The sequence below is a fragment of the Eublepharis macularius genome, chromosome 4 (assembly GCF_028583425.1).
Source record: "Eublepharis macularius isolate TG4126 chromosome 4, MPM_Emac_v1.0, whole genome shotgun sequence".
Lineage (NCBI taxonomy): Eukaryota > Metazoa > Chordata > Lepidosauria > Squamata > Eublepharidae > Eublepharis > Eublepharis macularius.
In genome coordinates, this window is record NC_072793.1 from 171162725 (window position 1) to 171176831 (window position 14107).

The 14107-nt window shown below is 43.8% G+C and overlaps 1 protein-coding gene across 1 annotated transcript in view; it reads right to left on the bottom strand.

Annotated features, from left to right (window-relative positions):
• LOC129327829 (zinc finger protein 420-like) overlaps positions 1-14107 on the bottom strand; it is a 60203-nt gene that overhangs the window by 37552 nt on the left and 8544 nt on the right. Inside the window, exon 3 of the mRNA XM_054976581.1 lies at positions 4631-5160. Within this exon, the coding sequence (XP_054832556.1) occupies positions 4631-5160 (530 nt within the window). The remainder of the gene's footprint in view (positions 1-4630; positions 5161-14107) is intronic.

Sequence of the window (14107 nt, forward strand, 5' to 3'; positions counted from 1 at the left end):
AGCCTTCTGCCAGGGCCACTGCCTGGGAGCTGGTCTCCGGCCGGCATTCCCTGACCCAGCTCTCCATCTCTGGGGGCAGGACAGCCAGGAACTGCTCCAGAATCACCAGGTCCAGGATCTCCTTCTTGGTGTGCCTTTCTGGCTTCAGCCACCAACAACAAAGGTGGTGGAGCTGGCTGCAAACCTCTCGGGGCCCACTGGCCTTCTGGTAGCGGAAGTGCCTGAATTGCTGGCGGAATAGATCTGAGCAGGGTCTTTCTCCAGCCTGGATCTCTGGCAGGGTTCCTTCCCAGGATCTTCCTACCCAAAGGGCTTTGTGGCTCCTGCAGGCTTCAGCCTCAGCCCAGCCTTCCTCCTTCAGCCCTTTCTCCAAGGCAGCCCCCCAAAGGGCAGAATCACCCCTTTCTTCAGCCATATTTTGTTCAGAATGCACCCAGTTTAATGGCATTTCCACCAAGATCTTTCTCTGGTATGTTTGGACTTGCAACTGAAGTGGAGCTCTCTGCTGTGTGCCCAATTTTGCCCTGTGGGAAAGGCAAAAAAAAGAGTCAGTCCCAAACAGAAATTACGAACTAAGACAATGGGGCGGGGGGAGAGAAAATGGTGTAGAGCAAAATGTTCTTCAAGGGGAGGGAGGCCAGATGAGGATGCCAGACACTGTTCTCTCCATTAGCTCCCTCCCTCTTTTCTCTCCCTCTCTGCCTTCCCTTGAAACCCCCCCCCCCGATACTTTCCTCTGCTTTCTCAGAGGCCCCCATATCCACACTGGCCACTTTATAGATGTGTGTTTATATTTTTTTTATAATTTTATATTTTAAAATTTGCACCGCTACCTGCCTGAAACTATCATGATGTTTGATGTTTGCCACTTTTTTTGCCATCAAGGTGTGTGACCTCTCATGAGGTTTTCAAGGCAACAGCCTTTCAGAGGTGCTTTGCCCTTGCCTGCCTCTGTGTAGCAACCCTGGACTCCCATGGTGGTCTCCCATCCATGTAAGGATCAAGGTCAACACGGCTTAGCTTCCAAGATCTATCTGACAAGTTCAGGTTGACCTGGACTATCCAGGGTTTTGATGTTGGAATGTTTTAGTGTTTGATGTTCACTACCTTAGGGGCCCTATTTGAGTGAAAAGGCAGCATAGAAATGTTTTAAATAAGACAATAAATAAAATATCAATGCCGAGCAGTTTCAAGGCAGCAGCTTTGAAAAGGCACTGCCTTGAATTTTGAAACCAGGAATCAGACATGGCTTAGCAGATGAAAGGTTCTCCTGGTTAAGAGTCTTACGTTAGGAATGCCAAAGGTACCCTGCCCATGTGTCGAAATGAGCAGGCTCTTTTTGTTTTCTTCCCAGCATCTCAACTTCCCAAGCGGCAACTCCCTCTCTGCTCCCACACACACACATTTAACTGGCTTTCCTTGCATGTTGAGGCTTTCTCAGTGTGGGCTGTCCTCCATTTCATCCCCCTCCCTGTTTCCCTATTACAGTCCCTGAGAAGCCCTATCAGCCAAATGCACATAAAACTCACCAGATCTTGGAGGGGGGAAATCAATGAACCCTGGAAGGGGAGGGGGGTGTAGGCCAGAGCAGGAAGTAGCCTCTCCAGCCTTTGAGACTCTCTCATTTGAATTTGATTGGAGTTTGGATGGGAAGCTGTTGAAGAGGAGGGGCCTACAGGAAGAGGTGTTCACACCCCTCAGACGCTCACTCTGAGTTAACTCTGTGGTATTAACCCTTTGGAACCCGGGGAAGGTGTTAAGGTGATGGCGAGTGAAAAATATCTCTGTTCAGAGGGATGCATCGCTAGAGGGTCAGGGGCCTAGACTTTACTAGTACGCTTTACTATTTTGCTATATGTGGTCTGGAGTATGATCCTACTGGGTAGTTCAAATCTGTTTATGCTCTGTAAATAAATGGAATAAAATCCCTTTTGTGGCTTCTTAGGATGGGATATTTTGGAGGCCACTCATTCATAGGGTTGTCATATCTACATCTACTTGAAAGCTGTCTTATTTACCTATCAGATTTTAATCCCACGCTTTTTGGAAGCAGTTCAGGGGGTAGAGAGAGGCCATGTTCCCCTTCCCCTTTCTCCTTAAAACAGCCTTGTGAGGTAGGTTAAGCTGAGACAGAGTCAGAGTCAGTCAGTCAAGGTTGCCCAGTGATTTTCATGGCTTAAGTTTTGGTTTTCAGACAGGGTCTCCCTGTTCTTTTTTTAGCTTCAGCCCAAATTGGGCTCCTGGACACCACTGAACTGAATTAAAGGAACACTTTGACCACTAAACCACAGTGCTTGTTGGTAACTGAATGCTTCATTAAACCATTCAACTTTTGCTGGGCTCAGCCCTTAATCTCTGAGGGAGGTATTGCTGTTTATTTCTTTGTTCTAGGTTCAAAGTAAAACCCTTTATTTCTCAGGCAATAAACAGTCAACGTAATAATTAAATTTTTATTTCAAAATAATCTGCGAATGCTAGATCTGATTAAACAAAATGTTATTGAATAGAACACAGGTATACCCCATATAAATCAATCCTATATAAACACACGTGTCATTCCTATTCAAAGTTCACTATACAAAAAATTATTAAATTCCAAAGCCTCTTGGCCAGTTAAGGGAAATGCAGATTGCGCTGAACTCCACACCTGACATTCAGGGATTATAGGGTGTGGCCAGTTTATGTAGATGCTATTACACAGACCAACACCTGACATTATGAAACCAACTGATTATTGCTCTCTAAAGGTGAGCTATGATGCTCCTCTGAATAGGCTCTGATAGACACTATTTTCCCAGTGGGATGTTTTCTAGGTATTGAATCAACCATACGGCATTGTTTAACGTGCTAAGAACTAGTTTGACTGAAGAGCTACCCTTTATAACTTGTTCTAAGAATGAACCATATACTTTTTCATTTTGGCTGGCCTGTGCGTGGCTGAAGAAACGAAGAATAGCCTTTATAGGAAAACTGAAAAACTCTATAAGCAAGATGCAGTCAAGCCTTGATGTCAAACATAAATTACAGGTATGAACTGCACAGCATACATGATTTATGCCACTCCGTTCCATTGCAGGCTGGCCCAATCTCATCAGATCTTGCAAGCTAAGCAGGGTTGGCCCTGATTAATTCTGGGATGGGAGACCACCAAGGAAGTCTAGAGTTGTTATGTAGAGGCAGGCAATGGCAAACTACCTCTGTTAGTCTCTTGCCTTGAAAACCCCAGCAGGAGTTGCCAGAAGTCGACTGCAACTTTACTGCACTTTATCCACACACATTCCGTAGCAAACACATAAGACCGAAGAAAACAAGAGCAGCAGCTTTTACGATAAAAGCATATAATGGAACAGTAGTTTTATTATCGAATGAACAACTCTGCCTAGGGTTGTCATCCCTCATTTGGGGTCTGGAGATCTCCCAGAACTATAACTGCTCTCCATACTATGAAGACCATATTGCAAAAGCAGTTCCTTTGGAAGGTGGAATCTAAGACATCATAGTGTCATGTCTGTGCCCTGTCCATGCCATTGTTTGATGCTGACCAGTTATTCTGAACCAGTGTTTAATGCTGTACCTTGATGTCATGTTGCCAATGCCATAACTACTTTGCTTTCAGAGGCTTACTGAAGCTGCAGGTGTCTTATCTAACGGCTTTGGAGCTCTCAGTGCTTCTGACCTTGTACACTGCTCACTTCCATGAATTACTATGTCTCAACTTAATCTCCTGCTTTCTCAGTGTCGAGACTTGATAGTTAAAATATGGGAGAAATTCTCAGGACTGGTTCGCACCAAAAGTTATGTTTTGCTGATGGGAGGGGGAAAGGAGCAATTGTGTTCTTTAAGAGGAATGGTTTTCACACATGTTGCCATTCCTGTCAACCTGTTCTTACTGCTTAGTTGCTTACCTTGCTTCCAAGTAATCCTATGGACATATCTGTGGAAATGATATGATTCCTGAATAAAACCTTTTAACCAAGAACCTGGATTCTTTCTGTGATGGTACAGAGGTCTATCTGGCATAGCCTGTCATCCATAGCTTGACACATAGCCCTTTGAGGTCTTTTCTTCCTCCATCCTTCTCTAGGCTCCACCCTCAAGTCAATCTAGAGTTGATAGCCCTAGCTTTGCCTCCTTACAAAAGAGTTTCAGCAATACTGGATGAATACTAGATACTTATTTCCTAGCATATGTACTTAAATATGTGCCATCAAGTCGCAACCAACTTATGGTGGCCCCAGCTAGGCAAGTGAGAAGCTGAGGTGGTTTGCCAGTTTCCTCTGTAACATCTTCTTAGTGGTTCACTATCACTGCTTCTGAGATTTTACAAGATCAGGCTATGCTATGCCAAGTCATAACATACTACACTTGTTTCTGTAATTTGGGCCCCCCTATTTTGTAGCAACCACACTGTAGCATTTGTTACAATATGAACATTTCTGTGGTTTCTCCTGCCTATGCATTCTTTGATGTGAAGTTAGGATTCTGTGTTGTGACTAAAACCCTTCCTACCTTCAATGTATTTATATTCTCCACCATAGTGTGGATTCTTCTATGATTTTTAAGCCTTCGTTCCTGAGAAAAAGTCATGCTACAGTCTGAACACTGATATGATTTCTCTCCAGCATGGCTGCTTTGATGTGAAATCAAGTTTGCCATCTGAGTAAAGCCCTTTCCACACTCAAGGCATTTATGGAGTTTCTCTCCTGTGTGAATTCTTTGATGGGAAATAAGGCGTGACTTCTGAATGAAGCACTTTCCGCACTCTGAACATTTATATGGTTTCATACCTGTGTGGACAGCTTGATGGGACATAAGGTGTGCCTTTCGTTTGAAGCTCTTTCCACACTCTGAACAGTTGTATGGTTTCTCCCCTGAATGGATTCTTTGATGTGAAATTAGGTTCTTAAACTGAGTGAAGCTTTTCCCGCACTCACTACACTTATGTGGTGTCTCCCCTGTGTGGACAGTTTGGTGGGCTGTAAGTTGTGTCTTCTGAATGAAGCACTTTCCACACTCGGAGCATTTATATGGTTTCTCCCCTGTATGGATTCTTTGATGTAAATTTAGACCTGCATTGTCTCTGAAGCTCTTCCCACACTGTAAACATGTATATGGTCTCTCTTCTGTGTGTGTTCTTTGATGCCTCACCAGTCTGTAGCGCTGGCTGAAACTCTTACCACATTCCAAGCACTGGTGTGGTCTCCTCCCTGTGTGGATTTGTTGGTGTCTAGTAAGTCTTTTCCTCCTGTCAAAGCTTTTTTCACACAGTGGGCATTTGAAGGTTTTGTCTCCTGTGTGGATTGTCCAGTGACCATTAAGGCCTGATTCACAGCTGAAACTTTCTCCACATACGGGGTACAGAATATTGCTCTTTCCTTTGTCTACCTTCTCTTGAATTGGGTTTTTATGGACATCACCAACTTGAGAAGCCAAATTCTTCCCAAATTCAGTTTTCCTCCTCTCCTCTTCAGATCTCTCATCTTCCAATGATCCACCAAAGTGGTCTCCTTCATTCTTGCTCTTCCAACTCTCAGCTGCTAGAAAAGAGAATAATAAAAAGAGAACCAGGCAAGAATCTCAAGTGGAGCCTGAAGTCAAAGAGTGCACCCAAGCAGCTGCTGTTGTACATGAGAAATGCCTTGCAATTAGTATCCCAACACATGCTTTGAAAGGTCTCCATGCTTAACTGGGAATCCAGTGGTACCTTAAAGACCAACAGCATAAGCATCACAAGTCAGAGCTCACACCATCAGACACATAGGAATGTCTGTCCACTTGGACGCTGGATGTAAATTAGGCCTGTTGGACATATGACACATAAAGTTGCCTTATACTGAATCAGACCAATGGTCCATTATGGTCTACTCAGACTGGCACCAGCTCTCCAGGGTCTCACATTAAAGTATTTCCTATCACCTACTTACCTGATTCATTTAACTGGGGATGCAGCAGATTGACCCCATGCTCTTCTGCATGCCAAGCAAATGATCTGACACTGAGCCATGCCCCCTCCCTGGACCCCAATAGTTTAGCTTTCATTTCCCTGTTCTAATTATTCTTGTGTAGGTGGTTACCAGCCTTTCTAGAAAATAGGAAGAAAATCCATTTCCACTTTTTATAGAGCCATCCAAATAGAATTTAGCCTTCTAAAGCTCAGTGACTTCAATGCTCTGTTAAACTTAGTAACCTTTATTGCTGTAGCATAATGGTTGGGCTGTGAGTCAGCTCTCTGCTGGTTTGAAACTGACTACTGCCATGAGCTCAGTTGGTGGCCTTGGGTAAGCCACTCCTCTCAGCTCCTGCTCTTCAGCTGCATTGTGGCGATAATAATAGCTCTGACTGTATTCACTGCTCTGAGTGGGCACTAATCTGTCCAGAAGGGCAGTATATAAGTATACTGTTGTTGCTGCTGCAGTTATCTCCTGTTTTTACTGCATTATCTCTGCCTTGTAATCCACGCTTTGTATTATTTATAGTTTACTTCCCTTAAATAATTTGTTGTTCACATGTTTCCCTAAATTTGCAATCCTAGTCCTATTGCAATGGCCACTGTTTGTCTATGCAGATATTTGGTGGTGAGAAAGGGGGGAAATAAAACAAGTAAATTAAAAATAATAATAACTTATAGCTGCCAAAACATAGCAAGAGTTCAAACACAGTTATAGATTTTGTTTTTTAGTATTTATATGCAGAATTCATCTAATTAACATATTTTCCTCCTACTTCTCTGTTAAACATTCAAGATGGTGCAGGCTATCTCTTTCTCTTGCTAGTATCAAAGGAAGGCCAAAGCGTCCCACTTGAAGAACAAACCAATAAAAAAGCACAGAAAGATTTTCAGAAAATCCGCAATATCGGGATATGACACTAGTCTTTGTCTTCTGAAATTAAAAATTCTTCACCAGAAGATGGAAGGGACCAAGCAAAGGGCCTCTGCTGGTTTTACAAAGCAAGAGGGGAAAAGAGCTTTACCTAGAGAAGCTACAGTCCCGTAATTCTCCATCATGACTTCCTTGTGCAGAGCTCTTTGGTCTGGATCCAGCACAGCCCATTCTTCCTCTGCGAAACACACAGCCACCTCCTCAAAGGACACCAAACCCTGAAAGCAGGAAACATTTTCTCCTGTTGGATAATGTTAACGCTTCCTTCCTTTTCCAGAAGTGTTGATTCGGTCAAGGCATTCCCTAGCATAGTTAAGTCTTCCATGTGTCATAGCCCTTCAAAGGATCATGCAGATCCAGGCTGTCCCCTAATAGCGTCTCCACCGATACCTTCCCTACCTGATCCAGTTGCTCTGATGCTCTTTCTCTCATGTCACAAAGAGCTGAACAACCAGAACTTCTTGCTGGCACTATTGTATCACCTGTGGAGGAAACAAATGTTGTGGGAAGATGGTTTATCATTTATTGTTTCCACATATTTTGTATTTTGATCTCTGTTTTGTGGTTCAGTTCCTTACATGACAAAAATTTCTGACCGTGTCAGCTCTTGGACTCAGTGGAGCCTTGTTGGGTCAGCTGAAAGGACCATCTAACCCAGTAATCTGTCTCCAACAACAGTCAAAAAAATTATTCCAGTGAGGCCAGAAAAAACTCTGCCCGATGACTAGCTTTTAGGTAAGCATAAGGCTGACAACTGGCTAGGGTTGCCAGTCCAGAGGGTGGGAGGGTTGGGGGAGGGGACTTAGGGTTACGATGTCAGCTATGTTGCTACATCACTTCCTGGGGAAACCCACAATTAATGTAGGGTAGCTCTAGGAATCACCAGGAACTCTATAGTAAAACCATAGAATTTCCAGCGAATCCTGAAACTACTCACCATCACTTCCTGGCTTTCCCCAGAAGTGACGTTGTCACACCTGCAATGTTGCTTTAAAGGGATTCCCTCCCATGCTGCCCCTTCGAGCAGTGTCAGGCAATGGGAATTCATAGCCTGGGATCCCTCACCCACCACTGAAAGCTTTGCTGCTCTCCACCCATGAGAGACTGTGTGGGGGATAAAGTTTTGACTGGATTCTAGAGCATCACTGGTGATGCAAAGACCTCAACTGTGGTCATGTAGGATGTAACATTATCAAGTCAGGACACCGGCAACCCCCCTGCATTTCTCTCCCGCTGCCCAGCTGCCCAGTGGCAGGAAGGGCTGGCTGGGGGTGGGACATCTCTCACCCCAAACAGGAACCTGGCAAACCTACCGGCTTCTGATCAATAATAAATGCCGCAGGGTACTGCGGTTCTAATAGGCCTCACTTCCTAGCAAGCATATTTAAGAGAGAGAAGCCAAGTTTGAATTAGCCCTCTCAATCCTTACCCAGCGCAGCAGCATCTCGGCCACCCTTGAGCTCAACTCCCCTCCATGGTGGCGCCACTTTTGTCTCCGATTCTGCTGCCTGTGAGAAATGAGCAGCTGTGTTTGGGAATGACTTCCACACCTGAAAAGTCACTGAGAATCCCACCCAAAGAAGCAATTAACGGATACTTTTGACATCTCCCTTTCTGCCCCTTTACCCTTCCTCTCCCCATAATTTCAATTAGGTCTGGACATTTCCTGACTTTCTTTCCTTTTCTCTTCTAAGAAGTTATATCAGTCAATGTAAAAATAAGCGGTGGGGGGGTGGGATACTGATATATTTGGAAGGAAAAGAAACAGCAGTGGTAAAGGCCTCGAGGGTTTTGTTTTTTGACAATTACTAGAAGCTGGGCTTCAAGCAAGATGGGTGGGTGAGCTTTTATTATTTATTTCAAGTATTTATTAGCTGCCTTTTTACCTTATGGCACTCAAGGTGGCTTATAACATAGATACAAATACCTTAAGATACATAAGCACAAACGCTCTCACCTGTCCTTCTTGCTTCTTGGACTCCGCCTGGCTCAGGAGGAAGCCTTCTGCCAGGGCCACCGCCTGGGAACTGGTCTCTGGCCCACATTCCCTGACCCAGCTCTCCATTTCCGGGGGCAGGACAGCCAGGAACTGCTCCAGAATCACCAGGTCCAGCATCTCCTTCTTGCTGCGCCTTTCTGGCTTCAGCCACTGGCAGCAAAGATGGTGGAGTCGGCTGCAAATTTCTCGGGGCCCCTCAGCCTCTTGGTAGTGGAACTGCCTGAATCGCAGGCGCTGCATGTCTGAGTTGGTGGAGTCTTCACCCAGAATCCTTTGCACAATTCCTTCCCAGCATGACTCACATGTCTCAGTATGGATTTCTTGTTCTCTTGTCTTCACGCCTTGCTTCATGGCAGCATCCAAAAGGACCTCGGGATGGCGTCCTACCATAACTGCTTCTTCAGGCAAAGGTGGCCCAGTTTAGGCTGGGTCCAAAGGGCTGCAAAACGAAAGCACCTTCCTGCATACAACTTCTCAAATTAGGAGTTGCAATATCAGCAGACAAATCCCAACTAATGTCATACAGAAGAGAGGGAAATGCGGAGTCTCAAACACGAATGGCAGACTTGGGGGTGTCTTTCACCTGGGACTCACAGACATCAAACCTTTCTACACAGGGGAGGGTCAAGAGTTACTGCATTCTTGTGCCCCTGACAACTCCAGCCCTTCCATTTCTTCCACTCTATTGTTGGTAGTCTCCAGGTGGGAAGAAAACAGGATGGTTGCAACCAGGGCTTTTTTTCTGGGAAAAGAGGTGGTGGAACTCAGTGGAGGAACTCAAGACGGCACAACGCCGTCACTTTGGGTCAGCTGGAACAAGGGGGGAGTTTTTTAAAGTTTAATTCGCCCTCGGTGAAAATGGTTGCCAAAAACACGCGGAGGGCAATCTAAACTCCCCTCTGTCTAGAGATCAAGGGGTGGGGCCACCAGCCATGTGACCATTTTAAAGAGGTGCCGGAACTCCATTCCACTGCGTTCCCACTGAAAAAAAGCCCTGGTTGCAACCAATCACAGAAGAAAGAAAATAAACAAAAGCCAATGGTGCAAATGAAGAAATGCATTCATTATGCAACTAAAATTCCCTTTGTGTCTCACTAGAGAACGACCTTAGGGGAATCAGTTCCTTTATACCTCAATATAAGTTTTAAGTTTCCATAATGTTATAAAATTATTGTTAAATTATCCATATAAAATTATGCTAAAAATTAAATGTACAGTTAATAAAACTTTAAAAGCAACTATTTACAAGAGCAACTAATTAAACAGTTAGAACTTACTCCATTCTCATAATTGTAGACAGAACAGAGAGCAGAAGAGAGACAACCATTTAATTGTTAGTATAATTTTATATAGATAATTTAATAATATTTTAATAATGTTAAGGGAACTTAAAACTTATATTGATGTACTATGTTACAGATTTATAGCGCAATGCATAGGGAATTTTTAACTTGGGGAATAAATACTCTTCATTGCAGCCTCCAGATGGGGCCCGGAGTTCTCCCAGAATTACAACTGATCTCCAAACTACAAAGATCAATTTCCCTGAAGGAAAAGGTCTGCTTTGGAGAGCGGGCTTGATGGCATCACACCTCTACAGACCCCTCTCCCTCTTCACAACTCCCCTCTCTCCAGGCTCTCACCCCAAATCTCCAGGAATTTATTGCCCTGGAGTTGGCAATCATATCTCTGCCTTTCCTTGACAAACCGCCCCCCCATACTTTCCCCTCCGCAGAGACCCCCACCTCCACACTGGCCACTCTGTGCATGCCAAGAAGCTTCAAACCAGTTGCTTTGAAAAGGCACTGCCTTGAATGCTCTCTGCGGGAATCTTCTGTGGTAGAAGAGCAAGATCTGGATCCAGTAGCACCTTCGAGACCAACTAGATTTCCAGGGTATGAGCTTTTCAGAGTCAGAGCTCTGATCCAGATCTTGCTCTTCCCTGAATGGGAGTCTGGAAGAGCCAGGACTTCCCCCATAATGCAGCTGCTGCCCAGTCCCACTCACTATGGTGTGTGTGTGGGGGGTGTTCTTTCTCCAGCCCCTCAACTAATCCCTGAATCCCTCCTCCCCATTCACTGGCTCCCCCCCCCCATTTCCTGCCTTGCTTTTCCACCTCAGTCCCCCCCCCCCCCATTGCAGCCCTGAGAAGCCCCATCAGCCAAATGCACAGGCACCTCACCAGACCCTGGAGGGGGAAACCAACGACCCCTTTCCCTCCTCTTGGAGGGGGCGTTGGCACTGAGCAGGAAGAAGCCTCTCTAGCCCTCGAGACTCACTCAGCTTAAACCCTTAGATGGACTGGAGGCAAAGAGGATGGAAGAGAGGGGTAGCCAAAACAAAGCAGAAGTTCACTAGCGCCTTGGAACAAACAGTATTTATTCCAACCTGTTCTTCTTTGAAGTGCCACTGGATTTCTGTTGTGCAACAGACATAGCCAAGCCTCAAAGACGATGGCATCATGAACTAGCGCTTGATTTTTTTAGAGCAAGATTCCGGTCCTGTAGCAGCTTAGAAACCTACCAGATTTCCAGGATATGAGCTTTTGAGAGTCAGAGTTCCCTTCATCAGACTTGAGGAGTGGATTTTTAATTTTTAAGTATTATTTTGATGATGATGATGATGATGATGATGATGATGATGATCCATTAGGGAGTATTGTGCATATCAAGTATGCTTTTGAATGCTGAACAACAATGTCACAATCTATGCTTCTTACATTTTTTTTTTAAATACACAGTTCACATTTTTTTCTTTTTATTCTGCTGACTGAGAATCCACTTCATGCATTGGATAAAGTGGGATCTAGTTCACAAAAATGAGTGCTTCAATAAATCTTTTAAGGCATGATAAGAATCTTTTTTTATTAAAATACATTAATTGCAATCTTACTGTCAAGTGTTGTTCTCTTTTTTAGAAAACTCTTTTTTTGGTAAAATATATTAAAGTGTTGTTCTCTTAGTGTTCAGTAACATTTTCTTCCTTGGATTAGGAGAGAGAATTTCTTCAAACTCTGTTTTGCTCTAGAGCTGAAATGGAAGTGGATGAGGTTATCTTGCAATGTTTTTCAATCATTCTTCCTTTTCAGAGATCTCCGGAACTGGCCCAAATTCTTCTACCCTGCCTTTCTCCCCAGTAAAAAAGAGCAAGAGTCCAGTAGCACTTGTAAGACTAACAACATTTCTGGTAGAGTATGAGCTTTCAGGAGCCACAGCTCACTTCTTCATAAACACCTGAAGAAGTGAGCTGTGGCTCCCAAAAGCTCATACCCTACCACAAATTTTGTTAGTCTTATAGGCGCTACTGGACTCTTGCTCTTTTCTGCTGCTCCAGACAGACTAACATGTCTATCCATCATTCGCCTTTCTTCTATTTTACTTTAACAACCCTGTGAGGTAGGTTAGGCTGAACAGTGCATGAGTGGCTCAAGGTCCCCCAGCAAGATTGAATGGATTTATTTTGCAATAATTTTACAGAAAGATTTTGCTATCTGTTCAAGAATTTGCATGTCTTGTGAACAGTTTTTCCTTTTTTTTAAACGATGGATTGAACCATACCAAGGAATTTAAATGACGACATTTTTAAAAATCACTACCTGTTTTGGTATCTTTTTCTCAGGAGAAAGAAATTGTTGCTCTGAGTAAAGTCAATTTGGTAATTTGAATGTTAAGTGCCAGAATTTAAACAAAAGATCCCTGATATTTCAGTATTTTCAAATATTCCCATTCCAGCCTCCTGGACTGGCAGTTAGTATTTGGCAGTTGGCATGTGCAATGTTCCTGAAGATGCCCCCACAAAATTTCCAAGTATCTGGCTTACATTTGTAGCAATAAATAAGGAAATATAAATTGAGAGTCCATGTATTATATCAGTTGCTTTCATAATACATTCACTGGCTTAACTAAACCGCTCGCCTCAGTTTTAATCCAATCTGTTTAGATCTCCCAGAATCTCCTATGAGTTTATCAAAATTTGTCTGATTTGTCTGGAGGGTCACTTTAGTCTAAACCCATGGAAATCATTAGTATTAGACGAGAGTACCTCTGTCCATTCCAGGGTTAGGCATCTCACTGAGGTTATGTGTTATTAAACTCTCAGAGGATTTTAAAATGACTTTTTTCCCATTTGAAGATCAACTTCTAGAAGAATCCTTTTGCATCGGTGTTACGCATACCTCACAATTTGTCTTGTTCTATATCCTGATGACTTATTGAATAAATCAGTAACTTTTAATACATTAGAAATTGAATTTTCTGGGTGGGAAAGAACAGAAAAGGCCTTGGCAGTGGAGAGTGCCATCAAGTCATAGCTGACTTATGGTGACCCCCCCCCCCAAGTGGGGTTTTCAAGGCAAGAGACTAACAAAGGTGGTTTTGCCTTTGCCTACCTCTGCAACCCTGGTCTTTACTAGAGGTTTCCCATCCAATTACTAACCAAGGCTGACCCTGCTTAGCTTCCAAAATCTGATGAGATTAGGTTTGCCTGGGCTATCCAGGTCAGGGCTGGAAAGGTCTTGTCTCCATGTAAATGTATTGGAGTTTTTCTCCCTCTTGAGGTGCTATCATCAGAGTAACAGATAGGAGGAGATCCCGTCTTGTACATTGATACAAGGCAAATGAGGTTGAATAGTATCTACTGGGGAAGACACTAGATGCTGGATTCTTTACAAAACTGGCAATCCAGTCAAGAAAGTATTCATTCATTTATTAAAATAGTTTCCTTCTCCCTTTCCTTGTGGCTCAAGATGGCTTACAAATCACAATGAAAAGCATCACGGTTTCAAACATACAAAACAAAACCTTCGAAAACCCTCCTTCCCCCAAAAGATATCTGCAGTCTATACAACGTGAGAAGCTTCAGCAAAAAAAAAAAATGGCCCTGCAACACCTGAAAATTTCTAAAAATAGTGCCCTCCTTCACCTCCTCTGGGAGACTGTTGCACAAAGTGGGAGGTACAAAGGAGAAGGAGCAGGCTTTGGTTGATGCCAAGTGGGCAACTTAAGTAGGGGAACAGCCAGCAGGTAGCAACCTGAGGACCACTGTTGGCACATGTAGGAGATGGTGTTTCAGACATGAGGGCGCTAGGCCATAAAGGGCTTTAAAAGTCATAATCCCTTGAATTGAACTTGGAAACAAACTGGAAGTCAACATAGCTGCTTTAAAATAGACAAGATAGGCCTTTTACAATACTCGGGCTGCTGCATTCTGGACCAGCTGCAGTTACTAG